Source organism: Camponotus floridanus, unplaced genomic scaffold, assembly GCF_003227725.1.
Source record: "Camponotus floridanus strain SB8 unplaced genomic scaffold, Cflo_v7.5 scaffold1, whole genome shotgun sequence".
Lineage (NCBI taxonomy): Eukaryota > Metazoa > Arthropoda > Insecta > Hymenoptera > Formicidae > Camponotus > Camponotus floridanus.
The window spans coordinates 8,577,425-8,589,359 of NW_020229214.1; the positions used below are offsets into that span (position 1 = coordinate 8,577,425).

Sequence of the window (11,935 nt, forward strand, 5' to 3'; positions counted from 1 at the left end):
AAGTAAACCTTTATCAAGATAGAACTACCTAAACAATTTTGTGTAACGCTTTAAATTAAAATATTGTTTCTAATAAGAAATGTTTTATCAAAATGTGCACAATTATTTATCGTTGAAAGCATTGTCACAATCTTCTTTATCGACTTGCGGCACAGATTGAAAATTCTACATCAAAGATCGATAAATCTCTCGCTCCTTATCATGTATATATATTTTGCAAATATTGCAAAGATATATAAATTTTATTACAAAATTATTCATATCGGTATTTTAGTATTCAATTCTCGTTCGCTTAACATAAAATGTAAAGTAGAAAGAAAATCTGAAGAAAGTAAAGCACAATGCAGTCATATTTTTTATTAAGTTAAAGTAAAATTAACAAATATAACATCGAGAGAGTCTCATCCGAATTGTCTTACAATGCTATCATATACAATATAAATATGCTCCTCGAATGAGAGGATCAGAGACAGATATATACAAGTTACACCGACTACTATGACATTTAACTGCGATGTCTGTAATATTCTGTAAAGGAATATACAAAGTCAAGATAGCACTAAAAAAATGGAAAGACTCATCGTTGTTACAAGAGATGTACAATAACATGATCGAGTTATTCATGCGGATGCAAAGTGAGAAGATCCAAATATTATATTGTACAAAATTGTATAGGTGGCACACAAATTTCTTATCTCTACATACTTTTGTACATACTTTTTACATTTAACATTCGCCAACGCGCCATTAGAGATGCTACATGGCACGGCATTGTACGGTTAATGACACATGATCGGTTGACAAATATATCAATTTCCTGTCGTCGAGGCTTTCGTTATCGTGTCGATGAACGAATTAAGCGCGCTTTATTCACGAGGAAGAGGTCCTCCCGCGAAAGACTTGCGTTCGAATTTTCCAGAAAAAATTGGACAACGCAAAAACTTTCAGATTATTATCGATAACACTATCGATACGACGATGTAATATATGTAACAATTAATTTATTATAAAATAATTATTAATTTAATAATTATTTTATAATTGGCTAATGGATTTTTCAAAAATGCGGTGTAACCGTGATGCCATTTTTTATAAAAAAAATTAATAATTAATGTAATTCAACTACGGATACTCTAATGTCGCGCGTGGCAAATATCCGGATCGACACCGCCGATATATTGTTGAACGGAGGTACATGAGGATTCTACGATCCTCTCTTAGATATCGTAGGTCATTTTATCGAAGTTGTAGGTGGGTATGCAGTAACCGCTGTAGGTCTTGATTTCCAAGACACCGGCGTAGGATCTCGCCGGTGAGGAGCCAGGATCCGTGTGTCGTCGCGGGCATCGGTATCCTCGGGGACACTGGCAGAGTGGCGAGGCGTTCACCTCCTCGAGTTGCGAATTACGTCTCTTACGCACGGTGAACAGGCGACACGGCTCTTTATGCTGGCATCGTATTCTCTAAATCGAGACAAAGAATTTTGCTTTTAGGAGCAAATTAATTTCGGCAAATAAATTAATTATTAAATTAATTTAAATTAATATCGTTATACTAATATAATTAATATAACGATATTAATTTAAATTAATTTAATAATTAATTTACTTGCCGAAATTAATTTGCTTATATTAATTGCTTATATTAATATAATTAATATAACGATATTAATTTAAATTAATATAACTTAATAAATATAAATTAATATAAATTAATATAATTAATATAATATAATTTAAATTAATTTAATTTAAATTAATGTCGTTACAATAATTATTGTAGGTCGAGAGAAACATGCTTCTTCTCTTTTTTGGACTTGAATAAAATTTTAGAAATTGTTTTTTTCTTCTTTCTTATTTTTGCCGCGATATCTCATATCGATTATCGTCTATCGCTGACTTACGCTTTGCGGAGAGCAAGCGAAGGCGTAGATAAAGCCTTGATTTCCATCCGGTGATCTATGAGGTAGCCTACGAACTAGGTACGGCACGCTACTTGGCCGACATCGACAGTGAACTCGTTGTACAGTCGCGTTTGCTGGACCTCCTCCGGGTGCCAGGGTCCACGTAATGTCTCTGCGATTTAAAAAATCAAAATATTTCCATTGCGAACATCTATATAGTAGTGACTCGAAAAAAAATGTATTCGCAAACGTTTTTAAATAGAAATTACCTCAATATGAAAGATTCTAAATCATTCTAACAATAAGATCATTTACTTTTTTTCAAATTGTAAGAAAAGTAAATTTATTTTATTATATAAATTTATTAAAGCTTTTAAAGAATCAATTCTTAATAAAGAAAAATATTTAGAAAAGATGTCGACTCGAACAACAATACGGATAACGATCGAGGAGATACGTGACGTGGTCGAACTAACTTGAAATAACGACAGATAGGAAGTCGTTTCACGGGTTCACAGAGCTTGTAGCGGCGCGTTTTATCGATGATCGTGTGTCCGTCGTCCCCGTGAAGACTGCTGGGGCAAGCACGGCCGTTCGGACAACGACATTGTCTCTCGACCCACGGTGCACCATATAAATCCACCTTGCTGCATACCTCGCTCCGGTCCGCGCACTCTGGCAATTCCTTCTCGCTATCCTGCGCAAACAAGCAGATACTCCCGTCATGAATTAAGCGATTGATCGGGGCGATAATCGGCGGAAAGAAATTCGCGGAAAGTTGTCGAATCGGTAGAAATACAAGTCGAATCGGGACTCGGATTTTTCGTCCCGATTCGACTTGTATCTCATCAGGATCGGTCGCGAGGGAACGCGTCTCGTGATGACAACGAAATTATGATTAGCGGGGCGATTAAGCTCGCAGTGATTGTACCGTTGCGTAATAATAAGAGGTTGAACGTGTGTCGCGCTATGGGACACGGCTAATGAAATAAACGAGACGATTGCACAGACTCGTAACTAAAGTATATCCGCTCTTTCCTGCGCCGGCGATACAAAGTCTGCTGTAACTGGACTATTTAGATGTTGCCAGTCCATTCATTGAGGCAATCGCGTACGTCCTGTCCGGCCTATCGTCATCGACGACATCAACTACCGTAAGGCGAGGTATCTGTGTCGAAGTACGCTCGTGAAATTTTTCGCAGACTCGATCTCGGCGATCTCTGCATTCGACGTTGGGACCGATGGAAACGCGCTTATACGCAAAGAGACCATTAGAAACACTGACAATTTTATTTACACCCTATTAAATTTGTAGATTGATCGATCTTCCAGGTCCTTCCACGGGTTCCAGGATTTGTTACGGTTTTATTAGAGGGGAGGAAAAAAGTTGGTCGCGAGAAGTCACGCGCATTTTCTGTTAACGCGATACACTTATCGAGGTGTACGATAGTGCGTGAGCAGAAGTAGTTAAGCAACGTGCCATTCAACGAAGAAAAGGTTCGAGGAAATGGCCTTCCGCCGTTTTACCATCGACTGTGAGCATTCGACTTTTTGCCACGATCATCCTCCGTTCATCTCGTTTGTCTTTTTGTAAGGCTTCTACTACTTTACTATCGTCACTACTATTACTACGATCGCCTCCGTCACGATACAACGGATCGCACGAGCAGCTTTTTACGAGGAAAATCCTCCTTGATCTCGTTCTCTTGGATATCCGTTCGCGCTAAAGTCTAGCCTACATCTGCAAATATCGTAAAATTACGCGATGGCTGAATAATTTTCCATTTGCTCCAGAGATATTCCTTCGCCAATTTTTTTTCAATTTTTTACGATATTTTATCTAATAAATTTGCAGAAGGAAATATTTTTTTTTTTATTTTATTTGCTAATTTTTATTTTTTTTAAACGTGCTAAATTTTTAACATATAAAATATGCTTTAATTATTAGATATAAATGATGAATTTAGTTGGACTCGAAGCGTCTATTTTTTGAAATCGTCTATTCAATCCGTCGAAACGCAGATAAATTTCAACTTTCGAAAGAGATAAACTTTCTTTTAGAATATTTTGAAAGCACGCTTATATATAAGGTGTTCCTAAATTCGCGATAAATATTTTAATGACAAATTTTTGGTAACATTTTAAGACGAAAAGTCTAATAGGAACATGTCGAGGCTATAATAGTTTTTCAAATGGGAAAAGTTTAAAAATCACTGATGACGAGCTAAAATTTCGCGCGTTCAGGGGTGACAAAGTGACTAATGGTAAAGGTGCTTCCATGTATCGAATTTTGATACTGGTGAAATTATTGTGAAAATATTCAATTTCATAGCCTCATTTTTTTTATAACAACCTTGACATTTTCGTCTTAAAATGTTGTACAAAAAATGTTGTACTTAAAATGTACAAAAAATTTGTCATTAAAATATTTATCGCGAATTTAGGAACACTCTGTATAATCCATCCGACCAAGCTCGCTCCGATTTCAAGCCAGCTTCCGATCGTTAATCGTATTTCCCATACGATTTATTTTCTATGCATCTCTTTATCCTATTTCCGTCGGTCCCAAGAGCGAAAGAAAAGGCGAGCGTAACGAAAGGCGAAGGAAGTTTTTGAAGCTGATATAGCGGAACGGCGGGGATTCACGCATACACAGCGGTGGTAAACTAAAATGGGATAATAGAAGGACCGGAAGGGCGCCGTAAACCATCCGGAAGTTCTCACGCGTCTCTCGCTTCTCGCACGGCCGCAATGAAAATGACACCTGGCACTCGGGATGGACATACCACACGAAGGCAAAGGAGGAGAAGGAGACGGAGGTGGAGGAAGAGCAGGAGGAGGTGGCCGCTAGAGGTACCCGTTCGAGGACGGCCGAGAGAAGAAGGGCGCGCGAGAGACGAGGTGGAAGCTACGGGACAAAAAAGAAAGAAGAAAAGAGAGGCAGGAGACGCACGACGACGCAGGGAATCTGGTCGAATGGATGGATGACGTTGGTAAAAAGATCGCTCCTTCATCGTACCGTACAGCTATACCGGATGTTTCTAAGAGAGCTCGGAAATCTCGCGCCGATCCGAGGTATAATGGAACTGGGTGCTCGATAGAGAGAGCAGAGAGAGATTGGAGCAGGTCATACATATGATCGAAAAGCAAATTTTTGGAAGCAAAGATAAATTTAAAATACATATTAAAATTTTTTTGCAGGAGGTTTTGTTTTTTTTTTTTGTAAGCTTAAATGATTTTATTTTCGCATAAGAAATTTTTTTTTGTTAAATTCATTATGATTCTCCTCTGTATGATTTACTTATGAGCGACAGAGAGAGATTGGAGCAGGTCATACATATGATCGAAAAGCAAATTTTTGGAAGCAAAGATAAATTTAAAATACATATTAAAATTTTTTTGCAGGAGGTTTTGTTTTTTTTTTTTTTTTTGTAAGCTTAAATGATTTTATTTTCGCATAAGAAATTTTTTTTTGTTAAATTCATTATGATTCTCCTCTGTATGATTTACTTATGAGCGATAGAGAGAGATTGAAGCAAGTCATACATATGATCGAAAAGCAAATTTTTGAAAGCAAAGATAAATTTAAAATACAGATTAAAATTTTTTTGCAGGAGGTTTTGTTTTTTTGTAAGCTTAAATGATTTTATTTTTTGCATAAGGAATTTTTTTTGTTAAATTCATTATGATTCTTCTGTGTATGTGATTTATTATGAGCGAAGCAATCTACGAGGAAGGGCTACTCTCCGGTTAAATTGCTTTCTAATTTATCCGGCTAAATTAACACGTAGACGTATAATTGTCGAGAAGAAAGAGAAAGGAGCGACGAACATAGGGAATACAATTAAAGAGGCGAAAAATATCGAAGAGAGCGAACACGCCAGGCGATTTCAACAAACCGGCGCGAGGTTTTGTCCGATATAAAGAGAGTACACAGTTTTTTTTTTCTCCTCTAAATGTACACACGCACACGTACACGTACATATACATATCCACGTATCTCGTCATCTCCGCCATATCATTCCTGCGCACGTACTCTCGGCCCACGTGCGAACGTACGTATCTACGATATGTCGTACTTGGGTTATGCGCTTATCCCCGCACGTGTAAACCTACGTACCCCGTACATGCGATACATACACGCACGTACGGACCGATACGTAGGTGTTTACAGCTACGACAGCAACAGGTTCGAGCATCGAGTGGGCGCCGCTCTTTGCTAACGGCTACGTTTTCCCTCTCCCCGCGATACTTCCTGCGCGCCTGTAAGCGGACGATTTAGCTTCAAATCCTCGGAATGCTACCCGAGAGAATATATCAACTCGCATATGTACGTTGCTACGGACACATGTTGTTAAACTTTCTGAAACCGCCGATGCCGAGGAATAAGCGGGCCACGTGTGTCCGAGAGAAAAAAATTCAGGCTCGACGGCAATTCGATCGGATTTCAAGAATAACGAAAAGACGCGAAACAAGAAACGTGAAATATATATTTTTGCCGCGACGTGTGTTTTGCCGGCGATGCAATCGCGCGACTCATTAATATTTAATCGCGTTGTACGCGGTAATTTATTCGGAGAACTTGACGAATAGTAATGCGGTTCTAACAGAGTAAAATAGGAGACTCGAGGAGACGCTAACGTATCTGATATAAGAATCTAATGTATGTTTTTTCAACGAAAAAATATTAAAAGAAGCAGAATATGAAAAAGTAGCGGGACATCAAATATAAATCGCAGGCACACATATCGATCAGATGTCCTTCAAATTAGCTGATAATATATATTTCAATCTTATTCAGAGATGAATTATTAATTATATAATTTTTTGGAAGGAAATTAGGAATTTTGAAAAAAAAAGAAGTAAGTGTTGGGTAATTTATTCGGAAAACTTGAATAGTAATGCGGTTCTAACAGAATAAAATAGGAGACTCGAGGAGACGCTAACGTATCTGATATAAGAATCTAATGTATGTTTTTTCAACGAAAAAATATTAAAAGAAGCAGAATATGAAAAAGTAGCGGGACATCAAATATAAATCGCAGGCACACATATCGATCAGATGTCCTTCAAATTAGCTGATAATATATATTTCAATCTTATTCAGAGATGAATTATTAATTATATAATTTTTTGGAAGGAAATTAGGAATTTTGAAAAAAAAAGAAGTAAGTGTTGGGTAATTTATTCGGAAAACTTGAATAGTAATGCGGTTCTAACAGAATAAAATAGGAGACTCGAGGAGACGCTAACGTATCTGATATAAGAATCTAATGTATGTTTTTTAAACGAAAAAATATTAAAAGAAGCAGAATATGAAAAAGTAGCGGGACATCAAATATAAATCGCAGGCACACATATCGATCAGATGTCCTTCAAATTAGCTGATAATATATATTTCAAACTTATCCAGAGATGAATTATTAATTATATAATTTTTTGGAAGGAAATTGGGAATTTCGAAAGAAAAAGAAGTAAGTGTTGGGTAATTTATTCGAAAAACTTGAATAGTAATGTGATTCTAACAGAATAAAATAGGAGACTCGAGGAGACGCTAACGTATTTAATATAAGAATCTAATGTATGTTTTTTTTCAACGAAAAAATATTACAAGAAGCAGAATATGAAAAAAAGTAGAAGGGCATCAAATATAAATCGCAGAAACATATCGATCAGATATTCTTCAAATTGGCTGATAATATATATTTCAAACTTATCTAGAGATGAATCATTAATTATATAATTTTTTGGAAGGAAATTGGGGATTTTGAAAAAAAAAGAAGTGTTGATTTATTCGGAGAACTTGACGAGTAGTAATGCAGTTCTAACAGAGTAAAATAGGAAACTCGAGGAGACGTTAACGTGTTTGATATAAAAATCGCATACAATATAAACAAATAGCAAGACATTAAATATAAATCGCAGGCACACATATCGATCAGATATCCTTCAAATTGGATGATAACATATATTTCAAACTTATCTAGAGATGAATCATTAATTATATAATTTTTTGGGAGGAAATTGAGAATTTTTTTTTTAAAAGATGAAGTAAGTGTTGGTATCTATAAGAGGCTTACCCCCACTTGGTAGAGCACCCTGGGTTCGTCATACATCAGCCTGTGCTTTCTATTACGATTGATGAGGTCGATCTCGAGCGTCGTGTCGTCGAATTCTTGCAATTGGAAGTACTTGTTATCGTCGAAGACTAAATACTCGTTTAGATAGTCGTCGTTTTCGGTCATCTGAAACTCGCATTTGCATTTGCGGACGACGCCGATGATCGCCAGCAGGATGTACAGCAGGTGCCGTATCGCTTTGTTAGTCATCTTGTCTCGCCCTGAGATGAGCCAAATTCGTCCCGGTAAAAACAAATCTCGGCGATCGTTCGTTCGCGTTCTTCTTTCGTCCGGAAGAAAGTTGATTGTTTTGTTACCCGCGATTGGAAAACAGGAGACGCGATAAAGACAAGGACTCCCGATGTGTTTTTATTTACGTAATGACGCGCTAAAGGAAAACAAGTTCGAGAGAATGCTCATAATAAAAATATTCGCGGATCAATTATACGAGTATAATTAATCTCGTATATTGAGAAAGCTAAGCGTCGATAATTTCAAGTCCATTTTCGCGATTTTCACGTGAATCTTTACAAATCGGTCATCGAAGAGTTCTCCCTCCGATGCTGCTAAATCACTTACTTGGGCGATTCCACGATCGAGGAATATTAAAAAAATACGAGAGGATCTTTGCAATTACGAAGAGTCGCACGCGCGATTGGAATCTTCTCTCTCGAGTCTTTGACGCAGGCTTCCTTCTCCGGGGTTACGATCCTCACGATCTCTCTTCCCTCCTGACGAGAACAACAACGTCACGTGTCTCTGTTGATGGCGATTTGAAATGCTCTCTTATCTTCCTCTGGCGCTCCAGCAACGTTCGATTTCTAGAAACATGAAGGAGTTGGCGGTGGCCCGATCTCCCTAGGGTCGATAGAGCGTATCGCGCACTCTCACTAAATTTCCCGATCGTTGCCCGAAATGATCGATCGTATCCGTCGATCGATCGATGTCGACGATCGTCCAAGCGGGACTCCTTCTCGCGGGGTTCTTACGTGTCCTCTCGGGAGAGAAACGAGTAAAACGATCGGCGAGGTCGAGTGAAACGGAACGTCGGACAAGATCGACCTATGCGCGAAGGTATGCCGTCCGCTCGACTGGACTCTTAAAAGCCAGAAGTAAAGCATGAATGGACCCCCACCTCTCTTCCTTTGCCCTTCTCCCTCTCCTCCCTCCTCCTCTTCTCATTCTTGACTGCCTCTTTCCCCCCTCTCTTCCCCTCCTCTCCCCCCGTTCTTTCTCTTGCTCTTACGTCATCCCCACTGCTACTCTCTATCCGGGGGCCTCTCTATCTCTCCTCTCCGAACGTTTTCATCGTCGCCGTTTTCTCGGGACGTGTCGTCGTCGCCGCGTTTGTCCTTGTATCGCATCCTCTCTTCCACGGCGCTCCCCGGGAACGTATCGACGAGCGTTTTACTTTTTCTCCGGAGCCGACCCGTTTGCATTCGCGCGCGCGCGCGCTCCGTTTTGCCGCAATTTACTACGCTCCGCGTAGCTTTTTGTGCATCGGTGCCCGTACGCCGTCTTTCCTCTTCCCTCGCGAGCCAGTTTTTCATCAATGATTCGAATCCCTCCCCTTTCGTTTCCTCTTTGCGCGCCTGCCGAACTTTATCTTCAAATCCGCTCCCCTCTCGCGCTTCCGAACATTTCTTATCTCGCATCTGTATTGCACAGAAAAACATTCTTGTTTTGTAAATATATTTAGTTTTGATATGGAAATCTTGAAATGAGATTATATTGCGTCAATTAAAGAAAAATATAATTGCTTGAATAATTGTTTACATTTTATACAGTTCAATCGAGAAAAACGTGTTCTTTTGATTTAAGGTTTAATTTTTTTGAATGGAAGAGAAACAATGTTGGATAAAAAATAACATTTTTAAACCAAAGATTATCATTTTCTTAAAGTAGAATTAAATAATTATATATTCTTGAGATGACAATTACAATATTAAAATAAGACTATAATATTGTTGAAATTTAAAATTATTAAATTCCTCTAGGAAGAATTCCTCCTAAGAAGATTATAAATTGTCGCGTATATAGGAAACAATGAACGCGTTAGTTTATGTGTATAAGTTTTGATTTGACACTTATTTTTTTCTGTGCACAGAAAAAAAGGACATTTTTGTTTTGAAAATATATTTAGTTTTAATATGGAAATCTTGAAATGAGATTATATTGCGTTAAGAAAAATATAATTGCTTGAATAATTGTTTACATTTTATACAGTTTATTCGAGAAAAATGTATTCTTATAATTTAAGATTTAATATTCTTGAATGGAAAAGAAACAATATTGCATAGAAAATAACATTTTTAAACCAAAGATTATCATTTTCTTAAAGTAGAATTAAATAATTATATATTCTTGAGATGACAATTACAATATTAAAATAAGACACTATAATATTGTTGAAATTTAAAATTATTAAATTCCTCTAAGAAGATTATAAATTGTCGCGTATATATATACAAAATAATGAACGCGTTAGTTGAAGTATACAAGTTTTGATTTGACACTTACTTTTTTTTCTGTGTATCTTGAATATCTTTTCGATACAATAAACAATTAATTCCAGAAGCAAACTGTATCGAATATATCGAACATGAATATTTTAATACGTATTTCGTCATTGTACATTTCGATACATTTCTATCTAGACTATTTCTTTCGAGACTCTTGTACAGTTATTCGTGATCTCTTGTGTACCGCATTCTTGAGATGGGGCTAAACGAAATATCTTGTTGTAACAGCGATAATGAGATAAGTTTTCCGCTCGGAGATATTTATCGTTATTTGAGGAAAAGATACCATACAAACGAGGAATGCTATAAAGAAATATTGAAACGGTATCCTCAATATTAGAGGCAAATATAAAGAGTTTATTATTCATTCGTTTCGAGAGATCAAAGATAAACATTTCTTCTTCTCGTTGCAGGAAAATTGTACGCCGTATTCGGCAAGAGGCAAGGTCGCATCGTATCTACGGAAAGCGCTTATGGCTTCGGCGGACAATTCAGAGTTTTGGCCACCCTACCGGTTCTGGAGAGTTTCCACCTTGCGAGAGAACTGCGGACGCAAACGTCTGGATTGGCCAGTCCGCAACTAGTTTTTAGTCATTGGGAGGTACATAAAAGCCGCCCGGTGTATCTTTTGTATCTACCGCGTCTCATCTTATTACGCAGTAAAATGTTCCTGAGAGAAAAAAAAAACAGAAAAATTCCAGCAACGTCTTTTTTCAAATATTTTTCCACCTTTAATCATTATTAAAATATAATTTAAAAAAGAGTAAGGTCGAAATTTTGAAAATTTCGAGTCTATGAAAATGTCAAAGAGAATGTATTTTTCCTATTTTTTTCTTATCCCACAGAATTGTTAATTTATATTAATATTCATATTAATTATATTAAATATACATTAATATTAATATTATATTATATTATATTATTTGTTTCTATAATCAGATTATTGAGCAAGATCCTTACTGGGTGCCGTCTACGGAGGAAGAGTATCTTCATTTCGGTGAAAAAGCGGACAGCGATAATCGAGCTAAATGTTACATGGATGCGGTTCGCCGAAGAAAAGGCTTGCCTGTAGACTCCCAGCTAGTTGCACACGCCGAGAAACAACGCACTCTTTCGAAAAATAAGTGATGTGAAATTCCTTTGCGCGATTATTACGTTCGGAAAGCGCATTTACTCCAAGTTTCGTCCTTCCTGCTCGTAGACTCGATTATCTCATGTCTATTAAATTTTCTATCTACGAAGGTGTGTAATTAAAGCGCGAGGTACATACATGAACAAAAAAAAAGTTCAAAAAAAAAAGTTGTTTCTTTTGTTTCATCAAACATTGTAGATTAAATATTAATTGAACAATGTTTAATTTTAATTGAAGAAAATTAAATATTAAACGTCTC

At 37.1% G+C, this 11,935-nt stretch overlaps 2 protein-coding genes across 4 annotated transcripts in view; one reads left to right on the top strand and one right to left on the bottom strand.

Moving 5' to 3' along the window:
* Window positions 1-11,888, top strand: part of LOC105251418 (elongation factor-like GTPase 1) — a 38,415-nt gene extending 26,527 nt beyond the window's left edge. The window contains exons 4-5 of the mRNA XM_011258232.3: window positions 10,958-11,145; window positions 11,484-11,888. Of these exons, the coding sequence (XP_011256534.2) occupies window positions 10,958-11,145; window positions 11,484-11,672 (377 nt within the window). The 3' untranslated portion in view covers window positions 11,673-11,888. The remainder of the gene's footprint in view (window positions 1-10,957; window positions 11,146-11,483) is intronic.
* LOC105251416 (protein giant-lens) lies at window positions 26-9,117 on the bottom strand. Of its 3 annotated transcripts, none has more exons than XM_011258229.3 (5): window positions 8,602-9,117; window positions 7,984-8,243; window positions 2,380-2,600; window positions 1,904-2,075; window positions 26-1,463 (listed from the first exon to the last, which is right to left on the bottom strand). In XM_011258229.3, exons 2-5 carry the CDS (start codon window positions 8,230-8,232, stop codon window positions 1,218-1,220), a joined length of 888 nt encoding a protein of 295 aa, XP_011256531.1. In that variant the 5' UTR covers window positions 8,233-8,243; window positions 8,602-9,117; the 3' UTR covers window positions 26-1,217. The 3 variants fall into 3 exon arrangements, with proteins under 3 accessions (XP_011256531.1, XP_011256530.1, XP_011256529.1); XM_011258228.3 differs by having other exon boundaries at window positions 7,984-8,305; XM_011258227.3 differs by having other exon boundaries at window positions 7,984-9,117.
* Window positions 11,889-11,935: the final 47 nt, after the last annotated feature.

Bases quoted from the DNA above. Each gene is read 5' to 3' on its own strand.
- LOC105251416 (XM_011258229.3), bottom strand. From the start codon at position 8,232: ATGACTAACAAAGCGATACGGCACCTGCTGTACATCCTGCTGGCGATC. The intron at 2,601-7,983 runs GTAAGCCTCTTA...TTGTTTGCGCAG, and splicing joins GGGTGCTCTACCAAGTGGGG to GATAGCGAGAAGGAATTGCC. The intron at 2,076-2,379 runs GTTAGTTCGACC...TTTAAATCGCAG, and splicing joins CCTATCTGTCGTTATTTCAA to AGACATTACGTGGACCCTGG.